Genomic DNA, 13,865 nt, shown 5'->3' with positions numbered 1-13,865 from the left:
TTTTCTCTGGCGTTCACTTGTAAACCTGCGAGATGAAGATGTCTCTGTGCCCTGAACGCCTGTACGTACCCCAGCAGAAACTGAAGAAGACCTGGAAAACGTAATGCAATTATGCTGAGAATGGCAAAGTATAAACTGCTAGTGGTGCTTGGTCACTGATCACACAAGGTGGGGCACCCTTTTTTTGGGGTATACCTGGCATTGTCACAATAATACTGGGTGTCATCTCTCCTTGCTGATATACAGGCTGCCATTCTGGCATGGTTACGGTCATACAGATGCTGGAGATTCTCCTATGGTATGTCAGGCCAAACGCTTTCAACTCGGACTCGTACTTCAGACAAGGTGGTTGTTGGCTGCTGTGCATGAGAGATCCATCGTACCAGACGTTCTGGATGGGGGACAGATCTGGTGAAGACAGCTGCTGGACATCCTAAAGAGCATGTTGTGTAGGGCAGGCAGAGTGGGGGCGGACATGATCTTGTTGGAACACTACATTTCCTGAGTCAAATAAGGCAGTAGGACTGGTTCCACAGTGTCCATGACATACTGAAGGCTGGTCAATATCAGATAGGAACAGCCATGGTAACATATGGTGCCCCACACCATGACACCTGGTGTTGGTCTTGTGTGTCTGCACACGATGAATAATGGCAGTAGGTGCTCTCCAGCTTTCCTGTGAACTCTGATGAGGCCATCATTAGTACCAAGGCAGAACCTGCTTTCATCAATGAACACTACTGTTTGCCATTCATGCCGCCAATGGGCTCTCTCATGGCGACATTGCAGGCGCTCTTGGCTATGATGAGAGGTGAGTGCCAAACAAGCTAGTGGAGCATGTGAATGCAGTCCTGCTTCAAGATGAAGGTTTCTTATGGTCTAGGCGGTCACTGCGGGGACTACCGCAGAACCAATTTGTGATCTTGATGTCACCTGTCTTAACCCTCTCTATATGTACGAGTCCCCTCTTCTGATCACTGTCGACACCACTGATGCACTACAGAAACTTCTCGTCCAACACATTCCAAGAGGACCCCCCCAGCATAACGGAAACGGGACGGATCCGTTTTGCAGCCCATAGACTTCTATTATGACGGAATGCCTCTAAAGGCATTCCGTCATAGAATTGCGTTATGGTCCGTGGTAACGGAATCCATAAGGCAATTCACCTTTTACCAGTAAAAGAAGCGTCAGCGAATTTCAAAATATGAAATTCGCTCATCTCTAATAGTCAGCATAAAGTATATGTAATATACAGTATTTAATATCAACAGAATAATTAAACAATAAGGTAGTAAAACAAAACCCATATGATAAGTAAAATATCACTGAAGATGTTCCCATCAAATGTAGCAAACATATCGGAACATATTCAATGCTATTTTACTTATCATTTGTTTTTTTTATGTTTCACTATTTTATTATAAGGGCGGGTTCACATCAGCGCTAGGAATTCCGTTATAACATGGACGTAATAGAAAATAACGGAATTTGTAAGACGGAATTCAAAACGGAAACCTTTAGAGGCATTCCGTTTTGAGCCGTCATAATAGAAGTCTATGGGCAAACATAACGGAGCCGTCTCGTTTCCGTTACGCAGGACGGAAAAGAAAGTCCTGTTGTTATGCGGCCCATAGACCTCTATTATGAAGGATCAAAACGGAATGCCTCCAAAGGTTTCCGTTTTGAATTCCGTCTTACAAATTCCGTACAACAATGGACTTCTTGATGTGAACAAGCCATCATTCTGCTGATATTAAATACTATATATTAGGCCATATTCACACAACTGTATTTTTGGTCCGTATCTGATGCGCATTTTTTGTGAATAGGATGCGGACCTATTCATTTCAAAGTGTCTGCAAAAAATGCAGACAGCACAGCGTGAGACACGCATGCATGTCTGCGCCTCCTTCCAGCTCTACGGGGCTGCAGAGGTAGCTGACTGCAAGTTATTCGCTGTCTTCGTACGTCCATTAGGGTTGGATGGAGCGGCGGCGCACATGCACTCCATTCAGACAAGGTAATAAGGGTCCCTGTGTTAGTGATCAGCAGGGGCCCCAGTGGTCAGACATCAGCCACTTTTCTGCTATCCTGTAGTCAACCCCTTTAACCTCCCAGTGATTTTTCACTAAGGGCTCATGCACACAAGCGTATTTTCTTTCAGTGTCCGTTCCGTTCTGCATTCAATTCAATGGGTCCGCAAAAAAAAAAACTGGTTATTCTGTGTGCATTTTTTTCCGTATGTCCGTATTTACGTTCCGCAAAAAAAAATAGAACATGTCCTATTAATGTCCGAATTCCTTCCTGCAAAATACGGAATGCACACTGATGTCATTCGTATTTTTTGCGGATTCTTTTTGAGGACCGCAAAATACATACGTTTGTGGGCATGAGGCCTAAGGCCAAGTTTTAGTCAGTTATTTCCATCAGTTAAGCTTATTGCACACAAAGCGCTCCGTGGCCATATTGCGGACCGCAATACACGGGCACCGTTCCGTGTGCATTCTGCATCACTGATGCCGGCCTATTCACTTCAATGGGTCCGCAATTTCGGAGATGTGGAATGGTGCGGAGTGCTTCCGCGGGGTTTCGTCCCGAAAAAAGACAATGTCCTATCTTTTTGCGGGAACGCCGGATCGCGGACCCATTAAAGTGAATGGGTCCGCGATCCGCTGCCCCACAGTGAATGTTCATGCACTGCGGCCCACAATTTGCGGGCCGGAGCACGGCCACGGGGCGCACACGTTCGTGTGCAAGAGGCCTTATTATGATTCAAAACCAGTAGTAAAGCTACTCAGAGATACGGTATAATGGAGAGATCTGCACCTGTTCTATGTGCCGACCATGCCCGTATTGCGGCCCACAAACAGCAGGTCCGCTATATACCGTCACCGTCTCGCAGATGTGGACCCATTCACTTAAATGAGTCTGCAATCCGGAAGAGACGGAGCGCTTCCACTGTATTTTAGTCCGTCCCTCCGCAACACAAAAATATAGAACATGCTCTATTTTTTTGCAGTGTGGATGGATCCCAGACCAATTCAAGTTGAACGGGGTCCGCATCCTTCAGCGCAGGCCACACGGACGGTGCCCGTGCATTGTGCGGTCCCTAATGGACGGAAGGCGCACGTTCGTGTGCATGAGCCCTCTCCTTCAGACCGCACATCCAAGCACTTTCCACCACCTGCCGCCTCCAACTCAAAAACATCTCCCGCATCCGTGCTTTCCTTAACTTTGAATCTGCGAAAATGCTTGTACATGCCCTCATTATCTCCCGCCTAGACTACTGCAACATTCTCCTCTGTGGCCTTTCATCTAGCACTCTCGCACCCCTCCAATCTATCCTCAACTCTGCTGCCCGACTAATCCACCTCTCACCCTGTTACTCCTCTGCCAATCCCTTCACTGGCTCCCCATTGCCCAGCGAATTCACTTCAAAGTACTAACAAATACATACAAGGCCGTCCATAACCTGTCCCCTCCCTACATCTCTGAGCTACTTTCCCGATACACCCCCACACGCACTCTCCGATCCTCACGAGACCTCCTTCTCTCCTCTCCTCTTATTGCCTCTTCCCACAATCGACTCCAAGATTTCTCCCGTGCATCCCCCCATACTCTGGAACTCGCTACCCCAACATATCAGACTCTCCCCTACAGTGGAATCCTTCAAAAGAAACCTGAAAACCCACCTCGTCAGACAAGCCTACAACCAGTGACCCCGCTGCCTCTATACCGCCATGACCAACTTAACCCGCACCTACTGTGTCCTTCTCCCATACCATGTAGATTGTAAGCCCTCGCGGGCAGGGCCCTCTCTCCTTCTGTACCAGTCTGTAACTCGTCTTGTTCCTGCTTAGTGCAATTGTCTGTATTATGTATGTGCACCGCTCATCATATGTACAGCGCTGTGGAATGAATGGCGCTTTAATAATAACTGAAGTGTGAACTCAGCCTTAGGCCTCTTGCACACGACCGTATGGTTTTTTCAGTATTTTGCGGTCTGCTATCCTTATCCATTATAAAGACAATAATAGGACATGTTCTATCTTTGAACGGAACGGAAAAACGGAAGGCATACGGAGTACCTTCCTTTTTTTTTTTTTTCGGATCCATTGAAATGAATGGTTCGGTATATGGTCCATATACGGAAGGCAAAAAAAATAAGTTTGTGTGCAAGAGGCCTTAGGCCACATTTTATGCGGCTCGGATGCGGACCCATTCATTTCAATGGGACCGCAAAAGATGCGAACAGCACTCCGTGTGCCGTCTGCATCCGTTGCTCCGTTCCGTGGCCCCGCAAAAAAAAAAAACAGAACAAGTCCTATTCTTGTCCGTTTTGTGGACCATTTCTATAATGGGCAACTTGTTCCGCAAATTGCGGAATGCACACGGCCGGCATCCGGATCGCGAAACACAGCGCGGTGGTGTGCACGTAGCCTGAGATGCTGTGTACGTTATATGAGATTTCTGTTCTCTGACAATAGCAGGCGGTGGGAGCAGCCGGACCCCAGAATCAGGATCTGCCCCACACCCTGCCCCCACTGAATGTACTGGTTTCCATGAGGACCATACATATCCATATGTGTGTAGTAAACAGCAGTCATCATGAGAGGGAAAAAAAACAATGAAATCCATGCGGCCGGAGATGTCGTCATGTTTTACTATATAAACAACCAGCGCAGAGAGCACGGCAGTGTGAACAGGGGCAGACTTGTCAGCAATGTGTACGCTGTCATTCATAATAACCGTATCGTGTCCGTGAATGAGGTTTCATACACAGGCGATACTGAAGGGATCCGTGAAAATGGTGCTCCCCGGGACCGCACTGGGTACGCTGTCCTCCCCTCCCCCTCCTCAGCACACTGCGTTAGTATTCTGAGCAGCTATGGTGCCGTCTGAGGCCACGGTCGAGACTAATCCCGCCAATCCTCTGACTGACACATTTGCCACCCAATAGCGGCCATCCGCGAAAACCTCCAGCCAATCACAAGACGCCACTGCCAGACCGACATTCCCGTCTGCCTATCAGCTTGAGCGCTCTGGACTGACGAGCCCCTGAGCCAATGGGAGCGCGCGGGGGGCGGGCAGTCTGCGATGATTAACCCGTCTGTAACGTCATTTTGGGCAGTTCGATCGGTAGCGGGAGCGGAGAGCGGACAGCAGGGAGCTCGAAGGCAACAGCCCCCCACCGCCGGCCTAAGTTACCATCAACACCCGGGGTCAAGTTAACAGCGAGCCGCCGCCGGCCCGAGTCACCACCTCTGAAGGGAACCACAACCATTTATAACACCATGAGCAGCGACGTCGAAACTCAACAGCAGCAGCCAGCCGCCCTGGAGAGCAAGTCAAGCCCGGAACCGGCGGCCACTGTGGGGGAGAAGAAGGTCATCGGTGAGTGTAGTGATCAGGCGGCGGCTGCAGTCGGTTCAACTGTCTGGTGGTGTGAAATGCTTGCCACGCGTTGTGAGTGGCGGCTCCCTCCTCCGCCCGCCTCACGGCCGTGACGTCACCGTTTCCTGGGGCCTTCAAAATGTCCGCTGTCTGCGTGCGGCCTACTCGTCCCTGCCCAGAGCCTTTGTGTCCCGAGCCCGCCCGCATCGCTTCTTCCCCCGCAGTGTAGGGTCGGGGGAGCCGCGCTCCTGTCTGCCCGGGGCGGCCTCCGTGGACGTGCTTCCGGAGCGGCAGCCGGGTGGTGGTTTGGCCCGGCTCCAGCCACGTGGTGGCGGACTGGTACTCTCTAGTGAAAGGTCTGCTGCTGCCCTTCCGTCATCTATAGGCCTATTACCCCAACAGGCTATAGATCGCATCATTGATGTCTGACCCGTGCTCTCCTAGTCATCCCTTAGGCTGTAGTCACACATTGCAGTTAAACGGCAATATTTATTCCTTTTTTATCAATATAATGCAGTTCTCGTGCACTATGGCTTCTGTGATGCCTGACCTCATGGTAGACTCTGCCCTCGTCTGATAAGCGTCAGCTCTGCTGCTCGTTAGGTACGGACCAACCGATTGTGGAATTGATATATATATTTTTTTTTTTCTCCTTTGGCAGCAACCAAGGTTTTGGGCACCGTCAAATGGTTTAATGTGCGTAATGGATATGGCTTCATTAACAGGTGAGTGTTTACTATCGTGTTGATACTCTGTATCCGCTCTGACACAATGTAACTCAGTGCTGACCTTGGTAAACAGTGTGGAGCGTTGCCAGTTCATGCTGGCTCCTGATGGCTAGCAGTGGTTGAACACATGCCGATGGTGGCCACATGGTGCTGAGTGACGGCGGCAGGTGCCCCTCGGTGATCCTGTCTATTAGCTGCAGGGGTCAGTGACCTCCAACACTCCAGACGTTGTGAAATCACAACCCCCAGCGTGTAACTTTGCTTGGCTGTTTTTTTAAATCCTGTAGAAGTGAATGTGGCATACTGGGAGTTGTAGTGCCACAACTGCTGGATAGGGATGAGCGAATCAACTTCGGATGAAACATCCAAAATCAATTCGCATATGACTTTTAGAATACTGTACGAAGCAGGAGTGCACTGTACAGTATTGGGGTCCATTCACATGTCCGTAGTGTATAGCGGATACACACACACACACACACCTATTTTCTGCTATTGCAGACAAGAATAGGGCAAGCTCTTTTTATTTTTTCCCGGAGCCGTGCACAACACTGTGCTGTCCGCATCCATTCTGTCCCAGTACAGAATGAATGGGTCCGCATTGCAGAACGGATGCTGACCCATTATTACACACATGTGAATGGATGTATTGGCTCCTAAGAGCTGAAGTTATTACTTTGCGAAGTCTTGCGAGACTTTGGGTAACTTCAGGAACTAATTTCTACTGTAAAAACTAGAGGTGGGACAACGAATTTTGCTGGATACGTGGACTCTAATCCCAACGTAATTTGCGAAATTCGAATCCTGCCGTGACTTCAAATCCCCGCGCCTCCCAAAACGCCTAATGTTTCCCTACCCTTGAACTGTATTGACGAATACTTTAACAAAATTTCATATTAAAAGAATATTGAGTTTGGATCACTTACACCGTTCACACAATTATGTACAGGATTCGAGAACTGATTCGAAAAGAATTGGATTCGTCCCACATCTAGTAAAAACCTTTCGCCGAACTTGGGTTTGGTTCAAAGCTACCACTTGAAACAAAGTTCGGTAAAATGTTTTTAACAGTAGACATTTCTGAAGTTAGTTTGCGGAGTCTCCCGAGACTTCTTAAAGTAATAACTTTAGGAGCCAATATATTCTAAGGCTCATTAACACGACCATACCGTTTTGCGGTCCGCAAAAACCAGATGCCGCCCATGTGCCTTCTGCACTATTAGCACATAAAACCGGTTTTTATAACCGGTCAATTGCCTACCTAAGGCCCCCAAGGGGACGTCGGTTAATACAGGGTGCCTGGTGCCCAGTGCCTCCTTCCCAGTCATAATCGCCAGATCCGGCCGGCCCTCTGCTAGATCCTGCGCACTATGCTCGGCCTGATGCGCCACGGACTCCTGGTGGCGGCTTCGTTGAGTGGCGGGCACCCTGTATTAATGGACGGCACCTTAGGTAGACGATTGACCGGTTATAAAAACCTGTTTTATGTGCTAATAGAGCCACAGGCAGATTTAATAAGTACAGTTTTGGATTAGTGTTATTTGGACGGACCTGGCCATATGTTTAGGTTATAGGGCTAAAATGTCATGACAAAATCCCTTTAAGAAGTTTTATGAATCAACTTGGGATGTTTCACCAGAAGTCGATTCGCTCATCCCTACTGTCCGGAGTGTTGAAGGTTGCTGCCCCCTGGCATTGTATACGGTCATTATTACTGTCCTGAATGTTCTCTGCGTCCTCTGCTGGTCTGTGCACCAAAATGAAATCTGACTGCTCAAAGCTGCCATATATTTTATGGTGAATGTGCAGGTGTTGCACCCGCTCCATGCCCTCACCAAGCCACCATTTAGAAGGCTGGTGGGGGCAGTGTAAAGGTTAAATAGCTAAACAGGCGGTTATTTGACTTTTTTTTTTTTTTTTTATGTGGAAGAGGCTTCGGGGTATATATGTATAAAACCTTTTTAATGAAGAAGCCTTTTTTGAACTATGAACTTTTATTTTTCTCCTCCAGGAATGACACCAAGGAAGATGTGTTTGTACACCAGGTGAGGAGATCATTATTATTTTTCTTTTTTCATTTCTCCATAATGACTTATTTGTAGTGTGGAAAGCTATGACTAGAGTTGAGCGAAGCGCGCTTCAGATTCTACAGAGCTCAGTCTCTGTACAGTAATAGAATGTATGGGCTCCAATGAGCCAAAGTTAGTTTACAAAATGGCACGTGACTCAGTTGAGTAACTTCGGTAATTTGATTTTTGATAAAGTGGAAAACCCACTTAAACTTTATATCTAACTCTGTTCCAACTAGTACCTCAGAGCCAAAGCTGTGGGGTTTTTTTTAAAGTGGTTTTCCACTTTCAAAATCAACTACCGAAGTTACTCAGCTGCGTCACGTGCCATTTTGCGAACTACATACATTCTAATACTGCGCGGAGACAAATTTTGGGGGATGGTAGTTTTAACTTGCCCAAGTTGACTTGAGTCTAATCTGACAAAACATGGCACGCCCACATTTAAAGAAGTCCTCTGCAGCTGGAATGTAAGAGTGAGGCCTGAGGTGTAACGTTTTCACCAAAATTCTGGCCTATGATACTTTCCGACTAAGCCAAACAGTATGTGGTATACAATCACTGCGTTCATCTGATGGGAGCACCTGTGTTAAATCTGGTGGTATTTGTCTTAAAGGGGTTGTCTGGGTTCAGAGCTGAACACGGACATACCTCCATTTTCACCCCGGCAGCGACCCCTGACAGGAGCATCGGAGCAGTTCATGCTCCGATGCTCTCCTTTACCCTGCGCTAAATCGCACAGGGCAAAGGCATTTTTTTGAGATCCGGAGCTGCCAGGAAGCCTGGTGACGTCACCGGCACTGGGTGGGATTTAGCGCTGCCCTAGCCAATAAAATGGCCGGCCCGGCAGTGTTCTCTTGAAAACAAAAGACTGCAATTTAGCGCAGGGCAAGGGAGCGCATCGGAGCATGAGATGCTCCAATGCTTGCCTCAGGGGGCTGCCTGGGTGACAATAAGGGTATATCCGGGTTCAGCTCTGAACCCAGTCAACCCCTTTAAAGGGAACCTGTTACCATGAAGTGCAGTGTAGTCTGCAGGCGTTGTTACAGAGCAGGAAGAGCGGAGCAGACTAATGTCGGAAAAGAGTCAGGAAAACCTGTAAGGCAACTTTCACATGTGCGCTTTGCATTCTGGTTATATGATCCGGCAGATCTCAAAACTGGAGCAAAACGCTTCAGTTCAATTGAATGCATCCAGATGCTTCTGTTCCGTTCAGATGCGTTTGTATTATATTGAAACTGGCACCATTCACTTGCATTGTTTTTAGTGCCAGTTTAAGTTTCTTCAGTTTCACAGACCGGACACAAATCACAGGTTGCAGCGTTGTTGTGTCCAGTCAAAAAAAACAAACAGGAAGGCATCCTGATCTGGTTTTTGTCCCCATTGAAAATTAATGGGGGCAAAATATCAATCTGCTCAGCTCCTCCTGCACTAGAACATGCCTGCAGGTTGCACTGTATTTTGTGAGGACAGGTCTTACAGGATTATTTAATCTGTCATATTGTCTACTGCAGTACAGTGCTGTTGCTGCCTTTTTAAAGGGGTTATCCAATGTGATAAACAGGTAATATACTTGCCCTGTTCCTCGACCACTGGGAGGCTGTTTGATATTGGATAAGCCCTCGGTTTATAAATGGTAGGACCACAATATTCTCTAGGAATTATAATGTTTGCCTGAAGTGCCCTTTGTCAGTCATTTTGTCCTTGTTATGCATGGGGTGATTCTGCAGCTCAGTCTGGATTTGTTAACTAACCCTAATGGTGGCATTTGTACTCTATTGAGACTTCTGGATACTGAATTTCTTTTTGCTTTCCAGACTGCCATTAAGAAGAACAACCCAAGGAAGTATCTTCGCAGTGTGGGAGATGGGGAGACTGTAGAGTTTGATGTAGTGGAGGGAGAGAAGGTAAGTGTATCTGGGGTATGACGTGTTAGCATGTTCCTTTAGTGAAGATGACCCCTGTTAATATGCTCTTAGGGCATGGACATCATGGAGGAGCATTTCCTGTGGTGAACGCAAGTGACCATGAAATACTAAAAATACAATTTGCAATGTCCACTGCAGGGGAAATGCTTGGCTGGTGTTGGTTTGCCCCAGCAAAACTAGCTGTTTACTAGGAGATACAGGTGATCATGTCATCCTAGGGCCTGCTCTGCAAAAGCAGCTGCCTTTGATGGAAGAGCCCCCTTAACAGCTGTGTTTGGCCTTTGAGTAAATAACTTAACACTTAAGCCTGAGCAGAGCTTGGCAGCATCCTGAGGGGGTGGGCTGCTTTAACCTCATCTTGTAATCAGTGGCAGCGAGAGATATGGGCCTGGTCTTGTTTAAAAGCTGAAAGTCTAAGTGTTAAAACAAGACTACAGTGGCAGCTGAAAGCTTATTTCAGCTCTGACCAATGTATTGGCGAGAGTGCTGTAATTCTGGGCTTGTTTAAAAGCTTAGATTGCCAGCTTTCTCATTTTTGTTTTTAATTATAAAGGCAAGGCTGTCAAATAAGATCACCTGCTCAGCTATTGAGCTCAGAGCAGAGATTAAAGGGGTTGCCTCACTTCAGTAAGTGGCATTTATCATGTGGAGGAAGTTAATACAAGGCACTTACTAATGTATTCTGATTGTCCATATTGCTTCCATTGCTGGCTGGATTCCTTTTTCTATTACATGATACACTGCTCGTTTCCATGGTTACAGATCACCCTGCAATCCAGTAGTGGTGGTCGTGCTTGCACACTATACTATAAAGCACTAGCCTATGTGTGCTCCTATGGTCCCAGCCACCAGAGGCTAATGCTTTTTCCTATATTGTGCAAGCACTACCTCCACTGGATTGCAGGGTGATTTGTAACAATGGAAATTGAGCAGTGTATAATGGAAAAATGAATCCAGCCAGTAAAGGAAGCAATATGGACAATCACAATACATCAGTAAGTGCTTTGTATTAACTTCCTCCACATGATAAATGCCACTTACTGAAGTGAGGCAACCCCTTTAATCTCTGCTCTGAGCTCAATAGCTGAGCAGGTGATCTTATTTGACAGCCTTCTCTTTATAAGTTTGCGTACATGGTCAGCTGTTGATCATGGAGATCACCCTATTGGCTACTGAGCAGAGATTGTAATAAACAAAATGCTGAACAGTTTCACAAAACAGAATTTTCTCAGTGTCTCCTGCAGATTACTCTGCATTTAGGAAACTACATTCCCCTCTAAGCCCACAATTGAGTTTTGAAGACCTTTCCTAGAGGTCTTGCATCATTTGAGTCATTTTACTTGGTGGTTTTCAGAGAAATCTATAGGTGCCACTTCTTCCCCAAATTAACTAATGGCTGGTCTTGTGTCCACAGGGTGCCGAGGCAGCCAATGTAACTGGTCCTGGTGGTGTTCCAGTCCAAGGCAGCAAATATGCAGCAGATCGCAATCATTATAGGCGCTATCCACGTCGCAGAGGTCCTCCACGTAATTACCAGCAAAACTACCAGAACAGTGAAAGTGGAGACAAGCCAGAAGAAATTGAGACTGCGACAGAAGGAGAGGGTGCTGACCAGCAACGCCCTTTCCGGAGGCGTCGTTATCCTCCATTCTACTCAAGGAGACCATATGGGCGCAGACCACAGTATAATAATGCCCCAGTACCGGGTGAACTAGTTGAGGTAAGCATTCATGGAGGTTTATTGTTAGCTTTATAATTAGCTTGCCCAGGCCATCAATATTAGGTTTGTGGGGGTCTGACTTCTGCCACCCCCCCACAGATCAGTACACTGCCATGTAACGGTGATGCTTGGTACTACAAGTAGTTGTCCCATTTTTCTTCAATAGTACCGCTTAGCTGCTACAAAATATACAGCACTATCCTTGGGAGTGAGAAGGTGACTGCCCACCAGGACACTGGCTTCTGGGCAATTGCTGAGACCCTCACTGCTCTAATATTGCTGGCTTGGACTAAAGTCAACAATATTCAGTTATTTTTTTTCCCCTTTACTTTTCTAGAAATTCTTTCAAACTTGTACTTTCACTTTTTTTTGTTAGGGAGAAGGCCAAGGTACAGGTGAGCAAGGCAGACCAGTAAGGCCGAACATGTACAGCCGAGGCTTCAGACCACGATTTCGCAGGTATGTGTATGGAGCTGTCTTCTTCCCAAATGAAATAAGAGGTGGAAATGACTGGAATACGGTCTCTTGTGCCAGTTTCAGACTGGAGGCATGATTTTCCTGTTAAAAGAGCAGAGCTCAGCAGGGAACACATGGAATCCTAATTTAGAATGCTGCGTGCCCTTGCCAGACATCAGCTGTAATGATTTGTACTGACAGCATTATGGCAGTACAGTTCATTACAGCTGATGTCTGACAGGGGCACACAGCATTATAAACTATGCCATGAGGTCTTGTTACAAAAGCAGAGTTTAGGATGGGGCATCTCACCCCTGCAGAAGCCTTTCTCAGTCAACCCTTGTCTGAAACTATTTGTGGAATGTTTAAATATAATCTTCGTGTCAAATGCCACTTAATGGCTATATTCATGGTTATTTCATACACCTTGTAGGGGACCTCTTCGTCAGAGACAACCAAGAGATGATGGAAATGAAGAAGATAAAGAAAATCAAGGGGATGCAACTCAGAGTGAGCAGCCACCTCAACGACGGTACCGCCGTAACTTTAACTACAGACGCAGACGCCCAGAAAACCCTAAACCACAAGATGGTAAAGAGACCAAGGCAGCCGAAACATCAGCAGAAAACACGTCCGCTCCCGAGGCTGAGCAGGGCGGGGCTGAGTAAATACCGGCTTACCACCTCTACCACCATCCGGGTTAGTATCTAAGCCTGAGCACAACTTTATCATAATTGCACCATTTTTATTTATTTTTCTTATGAATGTATTTTGTAACATGTTCTGCAGGGATTCTTATTTTCCCAGTGCTTGTAATATATGAAGTGCTAAACTCTACTTTTTTGCACCTTTGAAATGTATAAAAAAAAACTTGAAGGAAGTATAAAATGAATGTTAAGAAACTTGTGTTTTCCTTACAGTTTTGTCATCATAAAGTCAAGAATGAAATTCCAGCAATAAGAAATTGAACAAAGAATTGGAACTGAAGACCTTAAGTGCTTGCTTTTTGCTGTTGACCAGATAATGTCATCCTGCATGGTTTCTTGCAGCGATGTTTTTATTTTTTATCTAAAATCTCCTTTTGGGAATGACAAGTTTTTTAAAAGCATATTTTTTCGCAATCTTACCTGCAAAAGGTTTTTAAATTGTTTCTTATCTGGTCAAGCCAAGATTTTTAAGAACCTCATTTTTAATTTGTAATAAACGTACACCTGATTTTATTTTATTTTTCAAACAGTCAACAAACTGCAAGCATCTATTAATAAAGGTCTCAAAGTATCTTTGTGTGACTGTTTTGTGGACACGAATACATGGTCTGCCTGTGTTAGGGCGCCCTTGCTGGTGACTGTTGGCCAAACCTGCTATTTTCATAGGTACTGGCTGACCATCTACCATGTTCAGGGAACTGTTTTCCTCAACAGATTATGTTGATATATTAGGGGTGTTGTGTTTAAACTACTACACCCCCAGTCTAATTTTCCCAGGTAGAAGTCAGGTGTCTGGCAGCAGCTTTTTCTCTACATTAAAATACAGTCCTATATAGGGAGCGCTGTTGTCAGACAATTGA

General features: G+C 46.2%; 1 protein-coding gene across 1 annotated transcript; it reads left to right on the top strand.

Annotated features, from left to right (window-relative positions):
* Nucleotides 1-5,113: 5,113 nt before the first annotated feature.
* On the top strand, nucleotides 5,114-13,577 carry YBX1 (Y-box binding protein 1). The gene is made up of 8 exons (XM_040428676.1): nucleotides 5,114-5,397; nucleotides 6,059-6,122; nucleotides 8,137-8,170; nucleotides 10,012-10,101; nucleotides 11,537-11,842; nucleotides 12,219-12,301; nucleotides 12,732-12,997; nucleotides 13,219-13,577. Exons 1-7 carry the CDS (start codon nucleotides 5,298-5,300, stop codon nucleotides 12,964-12,966), a joined length of 912 nt encoding a protein of 303 aa, XP_040284610.1. The 5' UTR covers nucleotides 5,114-5,297; the 3' UTR covers nucleotides 12,967-12,997; nucleotides 13,219-13,577.
* The last annotated feature ends 288 nt before the right edge of the window (nucleotides 13,578-13,865 follow it).

This window comes from Bufo bufo, chromosome 1, assembly GCF_905171765.1.
Source record: "Bufo bufo chromosome 1, aBufBuf1.1, whole genome shotgun sequence".
NCBI lineage: Eukaryota > Metazoa > Chordata > Amphibia > Anura > Bufonidae > Bufo > Bufo bufo.
Note: the sequence above shows the minus strand (reverse complement) of the source record. Positions and strands in the feature narration are given on the sequence as shown.

Bases quoted from the DNA above. Each gene is read 5' to 3' on its own strand.
- YBX1 (XM_040428676.1), top strand. From the start codon at position 5,298: ATGAGCAGCGACGTCGAAACTCAACAGCAGCAGCCAGCCGCCCTGGAG. The intron at 8,171-10,011 runs GTGAGGAGATCA...TTTGCTTTCCAG, and splicing joins AAGATGTGTTTGTACACCAG to ACTGCCATTAAGAAGAACAA. The intron at 11,843-12,218 runs GTAAGCATTCAT...TTTTTTTGTTAG, and splicing joins TACCGGGTGAACTAGTTGAG to GGAGAAGGCCAAGGTACAGG.